General features: G+C 40.3%; 1 protein-coding gene across 1 annotated transcript in view; it reads left to right on the top strand.

Annotated features, from left to right (window-relative positions):
• The first annotated feature begins 279 nt into the window (after window positions 1-279).
• Window positions 280-15,814, top strand: part of SLC12A2 (solute carrier family 12 member 2) — a 61,023-nt gene continuing 45,488 nt past the window's right edge. The window contains exon 1 of the mRNA XM_080372391.1: window positions 280-972. Coding sequence (XP_080228517.1) covers window positions 415-972 — 558 coding nt within the window. The 5' untranslated portion in view covers window positions 280-414. The remainder of the gene's footprint in view (window positions 973-15,814) is intronic.

The raw sequence follows: 15,814 nt of genomic DNA, 5'->3' as shown, positions 1-15,814 counted from the left end.
TCCGCGCCGCACCCTCTTGCTCGAGCCCTGGTGGGCTTGCCCGGCGCGGCCGCTCCTCCCCGCGTGGCGCTGTCAGAGCGGCGGGTGGCTCCTTCGTGTAGCGGGCGCGCTGCGGGGGAAGGCGTGCGGGGGCGGGAAGGCGGCGGGGGCGGAGGGAGAGCGCGGCCGGTGCGGGGCGAGAGGGGCGGCGGCGGCGGGGCCAGGTCCCGCTGAGGGGGCGCGCGGGGGGGCGGTGGCCCCAACGGCATCATCACCTGGCGCTGCGGCGGCGGGGCGGGGCGGGGCGCGCGCGGCGCTTGCGGCGGGCTGCAGCCCCGGGCGCTGGTTGGCGGTTTAAAGCAGCGGAGCCGCCGCGAGGGGCGTTCAGAGCAGCCCGCGCCGCCGCGCCTAGTGCTCGGTCGCTGAGGGGCAGGCATGGAGGACAAGCAGCAGCCGCCGGCTGGCCTCGCCGCGTCTGCGGGCGAGGAACGGCGCTCGGAGGACGGCAGACATGCGGTGGGTGGCGGAGCCCTGGGCAAGTCGGTGGGGCCCACGCCGAGCCAGAGCCGGTTCCAGGTGGACCTGGTGGCCGAGGGCGCCGGCCGCCCGGCCGAGGAGCCCCGTAAGGCGAGCGGGGAAGGCAGCGCGGCGGGGAAGGGCAGTGAGGAAGCCAAGGGCAGGTTTCGGGTGAACTTCGTGGACCCGTCCGCTGGCGACGAGAGCCCCGGCGAGCCGGGGGGCGGCAGCTCGGAAGGCGGCAATGTCAGCTTCCAGAACGGCGGCGACACGGTGCTGAGCGAAGGCAGCCTCCACTCCGGCGGGCACCACCACTACTACTACGACACTCACACCAACACCTACTACCTGCGCACCTTCGGCCACAACACCATGGACGCCGTGCCCCGCATCGACCACTACCGCCACACGGCCGCCGACCTGGGCGAGAAACTCATTCGGCCCAGCCTGGCCGAGCTGCACGATGAGCTGGACAAGGTGAGCGGCCGCCACGTACCTCCCCCCGCCTCCCCGGGCGGCCTTCGCGCCGGGCGGCCCTGGCCCCTGCCTTGTGCCGCCGCCGGGGCCGCGCTCGGCGCCTCCGCGCCTCAGGGCTGGTGGGCAGCGCTGGGAGGGAAGAAGCTAAGAGCTCGCTGAGCCTCGAGGAGGCGCACGCAGTGCTAATGCATCGGGTCAGTAGCGTCTTTATCTTTTTTTTTTATTAATTTTTTTTTTTATGGCGCAGTGGGGTGGCCCTGTCCATCTTCCCCAGATACTGTGGTGAGAGGTAGCTACAGCTGTAGGTCTGCGGGGCAAATGTTTTCTCCGTAGCCGAGAGGGATCTGTTACAGACGCCGCAGTTTTCCATTTACGGTCCATATCGCCTTCCAACAGATAGGGAATTCGGGGCCTCCGAGAGGTATTAGTAGGGGAAGGGGAATACAAACGTTTGCAGGAGATGCTAGAAAAAAAAAAAAGGATGTCCACGCTTCTAGTAATGACGAGAGGTTTGTTCACTAACTAGCTGAAAACGCATGCAGCTCCGTGCGCACGCAGTGCTGAAGCAAACTAGCCTCTGGCGTGATGCTGAAGGCTGCACAGATACAGCTGAGGCTCCTTCTCCTTAAGGAGCCTTTTTAGTCGTGCTGAGTAGCCCTGCGGGTGAGGGCGTCATGATCAAGGCTTCAAAAAATTTGAAGCTGTGTCTGTCAAGCTTTTTCTGTTTTGGCGTAGTTACCATGTTATTGGAGACGAGTTGCCGTGAAAGGTTGTTTGCATTGTAGGCCGCCTTTCTTAAAAGTCAAGCTTTAGCTGAGCCTGGAATTAATTTGATGTATTTTTTTAGATCGTGATTAAACTATCACGACTAAACTGATGCCAGATCAAACTATTGTAATGCTGCTTTCTTGCAGTTGTGGTAATTGCTTCGTGGTATTTGGCTGTGCTCCAAGAAGTCCGTGTTCTAGTGGGTTTTCCTGCTAGATTTAGCGAAATAAAGGAGCACGTGGGCTACATATTAATGAAGTGAAGAATATTCTGTTTCCAGAACTTCTTTCATCTCACCTTTCACTCCTTGTAGGTGGAGTTCAGTGAGAAAATTGATGTTCTTTTGAGACTGTCCTGTTTAATGCCATTATTAGGCAGCTCAGCGCCTCTGTACTGTGGAGTTTTTTGGGTAGTGTGGTGATTCTTTTAAGTTTTTTTTTTTTTCTTTTGAAACTGACTTCATCTGTTCTGATACAAATCATTGTTCGGTGTGCTATAGAGATGCTTACTTGCAACATCTAAGATTAGATACCAAAATAATTACTAACCGTAAGAGCAGATCACTCTTGCCTGTCAGGTCCTTTCCTGATCTAGTTGAATGATGTTCTGTAGTATGAATCTGTATTATTCCTAATCCATCTGATAAGGAATGGAAGTTGGCAATTACTGTCTTGTGCGTGCTATAAATAAACCATGTAATATATGGGAAAATACACTGTTGGGGTTTGGTTTTTTTGGGCTTTTTTCTTCTCCCTATTTTCTAACTCTTGGTCCATGATGGGGTGACCAGGTTGTTAGATACTCCGTTGTGTAAGCAGAACATTATTTGAATTTCTAAGTCTGGCAGATAGGTTTTCGGTGTGTTTATATTGCAGCAGTTGAGAAAGCTCTTTATGACGCCATTAAGACAGTTCAGTGTGGAGTCTAACTTATTTTGGAACTATAGTTTCTAAAAGTGTAATTTCCTCATAAAGAAGGAATGTATGGCAAGCAATTTTCTTTTAGCTTGTGGCATAGAAGAGCTGTAGGTGACCTAGTTAAAGGATTATTATCAGAACAGTTTCATTGTGAGCATTAATTAACTCAAATGATCAATTTCTCAAATGTCATAAATTTGTTCTGCAGTGTGTATAGGTGTCTACATTAATTATCTTTTTAAAGTCATGTCCTGTCTGCTGTGTTGTCCTTACCACCACCCCCCAAAAAAAGGGTGGGAGATACAATATGCAATTTCAGTTACATTTGATACTATACTTAAGTATTAATCTCTAAAACTGTAATGGTATATACTTCAGAAGTTAAGTTGAAGTTCTGCATAGTAAATCATCTGTTCTGTCGCAGGATGTTTAACTTCCAAAGTAATTAATGTGTTGGCAAGCATTTAGGCTTATATGAACAAGGAAAACAATGATTTTCACTTCAGATTTAGCAAAACAGTTTGCAAGATAAACTTGAGAACAAAGATATTTTTAATAAGGGTGTGTTGTGCATACTAATAGCATCGGATACCTACCTTTTTTTTTTCAGTCTCTGGAGTATAAAATGTACCACGTCTGTGATTATGTACTTGATTTCTCACACAGAGTGCTGATAACTTTTAAATCATGATGGTGCCATACTTTCATATGGAAGATGTTCACAAACTTACTATGCTTTTTTCACTGTGTTTCAGGGAGCTTATTGTCTCAGTTCCCAGAGAGTCAGCAGGAACTGAAGGCAGACAGTAATTATCTCTAGTGTTGAATAATACTATGCATTAAAGTATTTCACTGATTTTTTTTAAGAACTAGAAAAGTTAAGCTTGCCCTTTAGCTAGCTTTCTTCTAACTTGTACAGCATCTATGTCAAAGATGTAGTAGGGCAGCTGGTATAAACATCCTAGTGCAAATTTTATGTAATTGGTACTATGTAAAGACCTATTGTTATGCCCCTGCTTCTTGACCCAGCACATCAAATTTGACAGTTACTTGGTGTAAGACTGATCCAAAAATGTGTTCACCATCAGTGTGGTTCACTGTATTGAATGTAATAATTTCATCTCATGGTTAGTTTGTGCTGCTTTTTTTCCCTTTTAAAAGGTAAATAAATGTTGTGAGGCAGTGTTACAGTAATGTTGATGCTAGTGCCAATTATAGACCATATTTTTTCCTTAGTTTTGTTTACAAGATTCATATGCCTAACTCCTCTACTAATACTGTTCTCACAGAAAAGCACTGTTGGAAGGAGGTGTGCTGTTCGAAGAAGGTGCACATGCATGTGCAGAAGGTCTGCCTTTTGACAAGAGTTTGCCTTGTTGTCCTGGTAGGATGGGTGTCTTCACCACCTCAGGTTTCATGTGGTTGTTCCAGCAGTGGCTTTTCTAGTAGAAAAGAAAGGGATTGTTCTTGAAACTGGTTGTGGAAACATAGCTGGGTGATTCTTAGTAGTCTGAAGTGGATGAATTGCATACTGCTGATCTTCATCTGTCATGTTAAATTTCAAGTGGCGAATCTTGCCTTCATATAGCATTGGCTGCAGATAGTCAAAGTGATCAATCGGTTGCTTACCTAATTGGTGTGCATTAACTTTACCCAGCTTCAGAGGGATGACAGAGGGAATTTGGTGATGCTATTACAATTGTTAATCTTGTAGGTTAGGTGATGTTTTGCAGGAGCATTACTCTCCAGAGATGTAGTGGTGAGAAGATAGTTATTAATAAAGAAGTGGGAGGGGAAACAGCATACCACAGTGTTTGGGTTTTTGTTGCAGTGGTGACCTCTGACCTCTGGAGGGGGGGGAACCCTGCCTTCAGAGAGTAGGAAGATTAAAAGTGTCCTAGCTTTTCTTATTTTTTTTTCTATCTTACAGTTTAGGAATGTATGTTTTGCCTAGGTTAGCTACATCTGCAAGTAAAGCTATAGCCTGTAAAAGACATTGTATTTGTCTTCATGTGTTCCTCAATGTGTGCTATAATGTGTGGACTTTATGGTTCTGGAAGGTGAGTATTTTTAAAGTATTCAGAACTGGACTGTGTTTTAGTAATCTACCACTATCCATTAACTTAAAATTTTTCTGTATAGCATTGCTTTAATCGGGGAGCTTATTTTTATGGAAGAATAAACTTCACAGTATGAGATTCTGATTTGAGATGTCCTTTGTGCAGTCATTTACGGCTGTGATGAACAGCTGTTGTGTGAACCATGCCCTCTACTGGTAGCTTTGTTCTGTTGTTTGTTAAATACAGAGTACTCGTTGATTCCCTTGACAGACTAGGAGGTAGTGATCTCGGAGGAAGGTCTTTACACCACCCTCACCCTCCCAGCCCAAATTAAAAAACAAAGCAAAAAAAACCCCGGAGGCAGTTAAAAGACAAGTGTGCTGTGCTTCCTCCCACATAGAAATCTATGCAGTTCTCTGAATGTGGAGACAGCAGTAAGAAGGAAGGCCTTATGAATAGTCTCAATGCAGGATTCAAGAGGTTTTGTTTGTTTTTACTTGAGTTGAGTGATTTTTGTAAACTACCTTTTTGGCTTTGATTTGTATTTTCTTGAACATTGCAGTTGTTCCTGTTACGTGATAAAATGTTTAACTTAAGCACAGTGACAAGGCTGAGCTGGCACTGCTTTTTAACAAAGAATGCATTGTCTCTTAAACAACTGCTGCACCTCTAACATTTGAGGTTTTATTTGGTTTGTGTTTTTTTTTTTTTTCTTTTCTAGTTCTTGGTTTGTGTCTGCTTAGCCTGTAAAGAAAAGAGCTCAGCTAAAGATGATTCTAGGCTAGCAAGTTAGCTGACCATGTTATGTAAGATTTGCTTTATGAACTCCTTCCTCCCCTCTGCTGGAAGACTGAGACCCTCTTGCATATAGTTGATTATTATACTACCTTGCTGAATCTTGCTTACAGTCAGGAGGTCTCTTAGTTCTTGAGTTAGTGTGTTTTAATTTGGATATCTGCTTTTCCTTTTTGCTCTCTTTTATGTTTGTAAGCAGAACTTGAATTTTCTTTCTGAACTTTGTTGTACTAAATTAAAACAAAAGAAACTCTTCTAGCCTTGGTCTCTGTGTTCTTGGACATCCTAGAAGCCTTTGCTTTGTAACTGTTCTCATTTGTCACTTTTGAAAAACAGTCATCTCAATGCACCTGTACTCAGATGAGGCTTTACTAGCATCATGCAGAATGATCTTTTTACACTTTTTCAGTCTCTGTGGAGAGTCCTCACTTTGCTTATTCTGACACCCAACTTAATTACCTCCATCTTCATCTAGGGGAAAAAAACTGTACTGCTGTATTTACAGAAATAAATCATACTAGACCTCCAGAATTTGTATTTTGTAAGGACCATGTGTATTTTGTAATTTTACATTGCTTGGTGTGTGAATCTCTCTTATCTGATCTTTGTGGTAAGTCTTTAGTCCAAAACACCTGTGAATACCAGAACTCGTGGAACTGTCTCCAGCAAACTGCAAATACTGTTCTTAGTACTTAGGTTTTGCTTTGTTCCATGGAAATTACTTGAGTGCTGTTAACAGTTTAACAGCACAGGTGTGGGCTGCTGCTGACAGGGGTAAATTTTTGTGCTGTCTCTTATGGTGATGTTTGTCTTCTTGGGTTGGATGTGGGAACAGACCTGATTCACAGAAGTCAAACACTGCCCCCACCTGCAAGGTCTTGCACTGGTGAGTGTGGTCCCTTATCCAATACACCAGTGGTCTCCACAGTCTTTTGACTGCACACTCATATCAGTAAAAATTTCTGAGTGTACACCCTTAATATACATTTATTTACTTATAAATTAATACTACTGTACTGTTACGTATGATACAAAATAAAAATTAAAGGATGAGATGAAGATGAAATACTTTTGTACTTTATTGATGTTACACAAAATAGTTTCTTCCCAAACTTACAGTGGATTTTTGTGTACCCCTTGGAGTCTGCTGCAATGCACTGTGAACCCCTTGAGTGCCTACATCAGAAGCAAAGGCATTGTAATTTGCCAGAAGAGAACAGCTAGGAAGGGAAGGAAGGAGGGAGTGCCTGTTTAGAAGAGCTTGTGGGTTTTTTAGGAGCTGGTACATTGTCAGTATCAACGACTAGTTCAAGACCAGAACCTGAAAGCATAGCAGTAACTCAATAAGTTCTCTCTAGCTGGGCAGCTTATCTTTCGCCATAAGCTATTTCAGAACCAGTTAAAGAAGAAGGTGCAGAATGAATCTTCAGATAGAAATTTTCCATTTTGGTAGTGTATTTGATTGGACCTCAAATAACTTCTGTTCTTGCAGAGGAGGAGGTTGACAAGATCAGTATCTTGGGAGTAATTCAAACCAGCATACTGCATTTTCTGTTGCATTCTTAAGATTTTTTCCTGGAAAAAAACCATATAATGTTCATACATGAAGAACTGCCAACCCATTCCCCACCCCCTTTCTTGGTATAGGTAATAATAGTCACAATTTGCTCACTTATAAGACTTTTTTTAAAAGAATTGACATACCTTCCAAAATAATGAAAGGCATATGGTTCTATCTAGTTCTTGCAGCTTGAGTGCATGGAATGTCTTTGATTTATTTCTACACTTGAGCATGCTGCTGAGGTCTGATAATCTTACAGAAATTTCTTGTTATGTATAAAAACTACCTAAGATGTGTTATCTGTGTCTAATCAAGTGAACTGAGTTAAAGATATGGTGATTAAAAAAAGTTTTAAATTCCATTTTAACAAGGAAGCTTTTCTCTTGCATCTTCATTTTGCTAGTTAGCTTTCTTCAAACGAACTGCTTCTATTTCAGATTACACAGTTGTTTTTTTTTAATTCGAAGAGAATAGCAAAGTCTGTTTCAGCAGTGAATAGACTGATGCTAGGTTAATTTTTCAACTTAGTCCAAGGGTTTAGTCCTAAGATTGTTCTGAGTGATACTGCTCTTGAGGTGGAAGCATTTTGGCAACTCTAGCTTTAATGTACAAGTAAGTGCTGTGCTGCGTGAATGTACCAGCTCTGATCAGAGCTCAGGGGCTGTACCTGTAGTTTCATGGCATGATGTTAAATATCAAGAGTACTTAATTGATATTTAAGATTTATTTCGGTGGGCTGTTTAGTCTATTGTGAGACAGTAGGTTAAATGTAATTTTTCATGAACTTCCTACAGTTAGAACTAGGCTTCTAATTGAAATGAAAAGTTTTATGAAGGGTAGGGCTGCGTAGTATGGTACACTTGCTCCCCATCCTCCACCTCTTGAATAGAAAGTGCAGCATTCTGTTTTGCAGAAGTAGATGGAAGTATTCTTGCTCTTAACACCTTTCAGCTTTCATGTTAATCTTTTTTTCAGGTACAGCATAGAAGACAACTTGGGAATTTGCTGTTTTAAACAAAGTTCTTGAGCAAGACTGAAATTAATTCTTTTTTGTACTTACATACAGAACATCATATTTCTTGGACTATTCCTGAATATGCAAAACTGCTATGCAAGGTGTTTGCTAATAGGATTTAATTCAGCTCTTATGCCGTCAAATGCTCCATCTGCTTAATTCTAGAGAAGAAAATTTTATTAAACAGTTAAAAGGTCTCTAACCATTAGAGATGCATCAGGGTTATGTTTTTCAAGTAATCAAGTGAAAACTACCGGAGTTCCAAGCCTGGGTCTGTTTTCTTTAGAAGTGTGATTTCTCTTCTTATGCCGATGAATATCAAGAGGAATATGACAAGTCTGTGTGCAGTAATGAATAACTAAGTTGGTAACTATTCACAGTACAATGGTTCTTCTGGAAAGGATGAAATACATTGTTGCAGTAGGGAAACTAGTAGTTTGATTCCAGAGAAGGCAAGAGAGGAGTGACCCAACAAAAGCAGAACTGAGGTGTAGTCTTGAGGTGTGAAGCAGATAATGTATATTTCTTCCTCTTGAGCTGTATGGATTGGTTGTGCCTATGCTTGTGCAGGAAGCCATGCCTCCTTTTTTGTGACTAGAAGGTAATGGTGCAATTTCCTGTTAAGTAGAAGTGGAGAGATTGGTGAAGGAAGTTTTTGGTTGTTGTGTTGTGGGTTTTGTTTGTGTTTTGTTTTTTTGGGTTTTTTTTGTGGTGTGTTTTTTTTTTTTTTTTTTTTTTTTTTTTTTTTTTTTATGGTGGCAGACCATATTACTGTTCCTTGACAGGAAGGTCTCACTTTGCCTACAATATTTCTGGGAGTGCAGAACATAAGCATTCTGGGTCTGCCATGGTGCAACCACACTGCATAGCTGCTGAACAGAGGTCTTCTCATTTGTCTGTAATTCCCATGATCAGCTTGCCCAGAGTGTTTGTATTGTCCTGTGTTTGTAGAGGGATGTATGAATCAAGATGTGAAGATAGAGGAAGTTTTCTTTATCTTAATACTTCTGCAGAATGCTTGTTTAAGTAATGTATTTTTTTTTCTCCATACAAAAACTTTATGACAGATAGGATACTGCTGTTGCATAGCTGCAGATGTCAAAAATACTTAGCTGCCATGTCACTTGTAAAAACTACTTGAAAGGATTCCATCTGGTCACACCATACTGGCTGCAGGCTTTCAAATCTCAGCCTTTGCATGGTTATCTAGACTTCAGTGCTTTCCTCTGGAACTTTTCTTATGTAAATATGGCTAGTCCTTCTCTGTTAGGAATGCAAATATCAGAATCTGAACTTCCTGTGCTGATGTTAGGACACCTAGATCAAATGGTGTTGACACTGTCATGGTTTCGATTAGTAATCTACCTTGAGAGAGACCTTATTCTGACAGGATGCTTAGGAAAGCATTGAAACTTTTCATTTGCTTGTAAAGGGCTGTAAACTCAAAACACCTGGTGATGCAGTAGAGAAAGCAGGTAGAGGAAGGCATGACATCCCGCTCAGAATATTACACGATGTTCTGATGCCTGGATTTCTTCAGTGACATAAGTTGGTGGCTCTGGAATACTGCTATGACAAACAAGTTCACAAAGATCACTGTTTTCACAAATTGAAGCACACTTTATGGGCAGTTTTGCTGTTGCTGCATATTTGAATTGATACCAGATCTTTTCCTTCAAGCAATCCCAGACTGCAGTTTGTATCTATCACATAGTCCATAGCCTCCATGTGCTTAGTAAGCTTAGGGATCAGTAAAAAAACCTGTATGTGACATGTTAAGCAGTGGTGAGCTTTATAAACAAGGTTGCTGTCTATTTTGCATAAGTATACCACAGTGCAAGAACTCCTGAACTGAAATCAATTTCCTGTTTCTTAATTTAACAACCTTGTTAGCCTGGTTAGTGCATCATACTACTTCTAAGAGTTGGGGGGAAGAATGGATGAAAAGTTTGAAAGAATTAAAGTAAAAAGGGCTTTTAAAATCAGAATGTATAAATACACACGCAAAATACTGCTTAATATTTCTCTGTTAAAAGCACTATTGAGTTGCAAGACAATGAAATACAAGCTGATGGCAGAGACGTAGCTGGCTAATTCTTCAGTTGACATGTTAATTGTAACTATAAATTTCTTTTGTTTAAAATTGTTCTGCTGTAATCAAAATACAACATACTTTAATTTCAGCTTAAGATAACATTAACATTCAGTGTTTCATGCAATCTCTTTTAAAATCTCTGGAAGTGCCTGCCAAAAGCATTTGTCGCTATATTTTAAAATTTGTAATTGTAGATAAGGTAGTATAGCCAAACCACTTAAGTTTTGGTCTCTTGGCTGCAAACCTCAAAAGGCTTTCCTTTGAGGTGATTAACCAATGGTTGAAGTTTGTTCATGTTTGATTCCAAGGAATCCTGAACTTTAAGAACAGGTCATGTTTTATCTGGGTAATATGCGTCCTGTTGCTATATGTAAGTTCTGGGTGCCATTTAAGAAGTTAGTAGGGTGGGTTTTTTAGATTTGTGGCTGCAGTATCTTTTCAGTCCTATATAGTAGCAGCATTTTACATGTGCCTCAAACAAGGGGTGGGAATTAAAAATTCTATTAGCAAATTTGCTAATTCGTTCCTGGTTTAAAACCAAGCAGTAAACTACCTAAGATGGCTGCTGAATTTTCTGAACTGCTGTCAACAACTAGTCATTGCACAGTGACTAGCAGTGTTTCCTGAAGGTGTGTGGTTTTAAAGTTTGTTTTTTAAAGAAGGTACTAAGAAAGTGTTCAGGCAGATGGACATGTCTTGAACATGTCTTCTGCTATGTTTTCTTTTGCATGTGCTACCTGACTGGGTATTTCCCATTGGCAGCAATACTAATAACTTAAGTTTCCCATTTAACTCCTGAAGAACCAGAATCTGTTTTGCTAACTTGGCAAATCTATTTTTAACTAAAGAATTACCAAAATTTTGTAAACTATTCTAAGTGTCTGTGGAAGCTACTTTTCAGTAGCAATCTTTAAGTGAAGGGTAACTGTTCACTTGGATTATCACCCTGTTTGCAGTACTGAAGATTTAGACTATTGCATCTGTTGGTAAGGTGTAAAATGGTGATGTAATTAAGATGTAGAACTCTTTAAGAATTTGCACTTCCACTGTGCTCTCAGCAGGAGGGCTATTATGATGCATTAATCGAGAGCTGGGCACACTAGTTCTTAGATAACCATATCGCCATCCTTATCGCAGCAGAGGAGTGGTGAGGAAGAACTGGAACTACATGCAATATTAAGTTCATATCTACTAGAGATCTGATTTTTTTCTCTTGGTTTACTCATTACATAACTATTTTTCTGGGTTTATAATACTTTCTCTTCAACTGTTAACTGTGTAAAAAGGTGATAGTTTTCTCAGACTGTTTAGGGTAGGCCAGAAAAAAGAATTCTTCTAAGAGTAGTGACAGAATTAGACAGCATATGGGTTTTTCCCTTATTACTTTGCTTTTATAGGCATTGAGTTTCAGTTCTGTTATTTCCATTTCCTAGGTCTAACAAGATTTTTGTGCATTGTTTGATAGGTCTAAGTAGAAAATAGCCTTTCTTAAGAAGTAACTGTTTCACTAGATTTTGGATATTAATATTTACTGTATATTCTGGGGTTTTAATGGGAAGGAGGCTTAGGTAAATTCATTGTGGCATAAATGAAAGTAATGCGGGTATCTGAACAAAGCTTTAGGGTTAACACTTCTGGAACAGATCAGTATGAAGCAGAAAATTGCTATTTGTCAACATTGGTATTGCTAGTGTCGCTAGCTCACAAAACAGACTGTCCATGCCAGTACTGACTGTTGAGAGAGTGCTATGTAGAGTAAGATATCTTGAAAGTAATTACCAACAATATGCACTCCCTTCTGAAGCTGTTTACTTCCCTTAAAAAAAACGCTTGGAAACTCTCAGACCTGGCAGAGGTGTTTTTCAAACTTGGTATTAAAAACTCCCTGATTTGTTGTTAGTTTACAGGGCAAAGTTAACAACAGAATCTCAGCCATTTTGAACAGTGGTTGATTGGAAAAATGGTTACAAACAGCAGTCAGTGTCACCGGATCAGGTCAAAGACTGGTAAGAACTTATTTCAGTATTTAAATATGCAAGAAGAAAAATACTTTATACTCTCAGACAACCAAATTTGAGACTTCTCTTGAAGAGTTAATCGCAGGACTCCATGTCTGTGGACAGCAATGTGCTTAAAAACGTTCTATAAAGATTGAGACATTTTGGAAAGGAAACACAGTGCTCTTGGTTTCTTTCATCGCTGGTTAGATAAAAGCATTAAAGCATAAACCCTTAGGCACAAACTGGGAATTTTATGACTGCAAATGTTAGCATACTGCAAAAGCAGTGTTTAATGAACAGATATTTGATAAAGTTTAGTGTCCTACAGTCGACGTTTAATAGCTGGATTATTCTTTGCAGTATAGTATCACACTTAAATGTATTTTTACCACTACAAACTGTTTGCAGAAGTTCTCACTGTTGCATCAGAGGTAAACACCTATGTTGGCAGAATTATTCTGTCTGGTTATGCTATGCATACAGTATATCTAGCACTTAAACCTTTTAATCAGATCATTAGAAATGTCACAGGTGAGGTGGAAGAATCCAAAAGTTCCCTCCAGAGGGAACGTGGAAGACTTGCTCATCAGAGTAATGGCATTTGGAAGGGCTAGCTTAAGAAATTAGTTACTGTTTGGGACAGGTCAAATTGGGCAGACCGCTGTGGTCAGCCTGAAGAAGAACCACTTAGTCTTAGATAAAAACTTGGTGGTTAACCTGTCCTTTACTGGGGGCTTCCATGTTGTGATACTTGAAAAGAAGCAACAGCAGAATTCATGTGTTTATTCTGGTACCACCTCATACAGTTCTACAGAGCTGAAGTATGTTGCCTTTAAGATGGGATCTAGGTAAGTTCACCACAATGTGCTGCATGACATACACCGCTATCAAGAACTCTGAGTAAAGCTAAATAGCAGTTTTACCAATGAGAAACTTTTCCATGCACCAGTGTATTTCAAGCCGTGTGTGAAAAATCTCAGATCTCTTTGGGCTAATAAGTCTTTTCTCATTACTAATCCACTTCTAATAAATGTGGAGGCTATTCACAATTGCCACAAATAACTTATTGTTGTGATCCAGTACTGGAGATGAAATAGTAGATTATCTGTACTCAGTGCATTGTGATACAGCAATGGAAATTTCTGTGTAGGAGCAGAATTTAACTGTTGCTGGCCAAATTTCTATATGGGTTTATGATAGAATTGTCAACATGTAAATGTATTTTATTTTTCCTTTTAACAGTGGAAGTCAACATAACTGTGAGTGTTCTTTGGACTGATTAGATAAAAGACACTATTTTGGTTAAGAAGTTGTGTTAATAAGAACATTTCTGATCTGAAATGCTAAAACCTTCTCATTTCTTTCTCCTTTTGTTACACCCCCTCCAAATCCACAGTGTTAGTGTGTTCTACTGTTTAAGAAGGTCGTACCGAATTTGTTGTAAAATAGTGCTAGTGCTTTTTTTCCCATTCAGTATGTGACTTAAGTAGAAGCATTGTTTCCTCATGAGCACAAGCATGAAAAATAATATGCATAGTTAATTTACAGCTGAGAACATGGTGCTTTCTTAATCTTGCATTAAAGGGTTGAACTTGGAGTCTGGTGCAGTGGAAATCTTTTGTGCCCACACTTTGTAATATATGTTCTCACTGGGTGCTTTATTGGGCACCCAGTAGCACTGATAACCAGCAATAACCTTTCAGTTATTACATTTTGCATGTGCTTCATTAATATTTTCCTTAGAAATATTGCGTAGTGTGGAGAGACAAGTCATACAGAACAAAACTTTCTTGTGTTTGTAGTGTGCATATCTTGGAGCTGATCTGGTAACTGATAACAGCTTGCAGCTGATATTTTGAGTTATCTCCTTCCCAGAAAACAACAGGCTGAGATATGGGCTTGTTTGAGCACTATAATAACATGCATAGCTATCACATGATGGTTGAGGTTGAAAGTGACCTCTGGAGGTCATCTTGTCAATGTGTGCAGGTTCTACCAATACCTGGCCAGCCCTCGTCATAAACTGAAGAATATAGTTCTCTCTTACACTGGATGCTAGGATATTTTCCACCTTCTTGTAAAACTTAAACGTGCAATAAATGAAAACTTAAGACTTGTTTTTTTAAAAAAATTAAGCATTGTGACTCAGTATTACAGGTTTCACTGCTTTAGTTGCATATAGTGTTTCAATATTATAGGACGTGAAGATGCTGCTTTCTTCTAGCCCTTTCTTGATCCTCCCTGACCAGTCTTTTCAGAGAACAGTTTTACTGTTTCTTATTAGACATGACGTGCCTTTTTGTAATACCAGAAGATGTTACCAAATTGGCAGTTTTCCTGGCCAAAGCATAAAAACTGCTTAGATAATATAAATGTGAATCCCTTTATTTCATACTGTAGAATTGTTTGTTGCAAATATAATTCAATGCTTTTCTGTTGGAAATAAGAATGGATTTTTATATGAAGGAATAATAACAGTTACACTCTTGCATGCTTGACTGGAGGCTTTGTTGTCATGGTTGTGAACATGTTCATTTATCTGTCCTTTGTTTAAATGTATTTTTTTTCCTTTTTCTTTTTTCCTCTTCTTTTTCCAATTCTGAAGGGGTGGGGAAGAAGCAGTGAGAAACTTCTGCAAAGTACTGCTCGACACAGCAGAATCTCTGGTGAGGGAGACGTTAATACCTAGAAAGAGTTTTGACATTTATTCCTGCATTTCTAGGAAAGTCATCTGAAGGGCAAGTACTCAAGGGTATAGGAGCAGGACAGTATGTGGGCCTGTTCTTTGCTGTTGTGAGCTTCAGGTGTGTCCCGGGTTGGGTGAGGAGCCTGATCAGATGGCTTTCCATTTCCTCAATGACTGCTTATGCAGGTCAGCATAGGCTCAGCAAATGAGTGGCTTGTAGCTGTATATATGCAATTAAAAATAGTTTATTATTGTTCTACTTCTTGACATAAGAGATGCTAGAGATAATTCTGTGTAAACTCTTAAATGTAGAAGCATGTTAATTCTCCTTTTGGTCCTCACTGTTCTTACCACTCTAAATAGATAACACACCACTACTTCCTTGATTTAATTTAAGCCTGAGTGCCTGAATGCAGGTAGTCAGCAAATCAATAGATTGATCAGGTCAAGGGCTGTGCAAATCTTCCAACAAGTTACAGGCATTAGTTCTATTTAGAAGAACTGCAGTTCAGTAAACTGAGTCATTCCCAATTGATGTTTCTTTTTGTCCTCTTGTTTAATGTATACAATACATTATATATATATATATATAAACACATATAAAAATACATATATACATGTAACATACATTTTTTTTTAATTCTTTCTGGAGACGAGAAAACCTACTACTTAAAGATGTCTGTTAAAGATAATGATCTGGAAAGTGATCATGATTCTGCCTGCTGGTGGAAAGCTTACACCATAGGGGATCTCCAGATGTGTTGCAAGTACACCTGTTATTATGAGTGTTTCATAATGTAGAATCGGTGAGAGAAGCATGGGCATCAATCTGTACTAATGATCTTTGGATAAGGTTGACAGTGTTTTATTATTTTTTTCATTTGATTGGTATGTTTTCTGCTGATTGCAAGGGGATATGGATGAAACACTTTGTAAGTGACAGTT

This window comes from Falco punctatus (assembly GCF_963210335.1).
Source record: "Falco punctatus genome assembly, chromosome: Z".
Classification (NCBI taxonomy): Eukaryota; Metazoa; Chordata; class Aves; order Falconiformes; family Falconidae; genus Falco; species Falco punctatus.
This window is presented reverse-complemented; position numbering and strand designations above follow the sequence as displayed.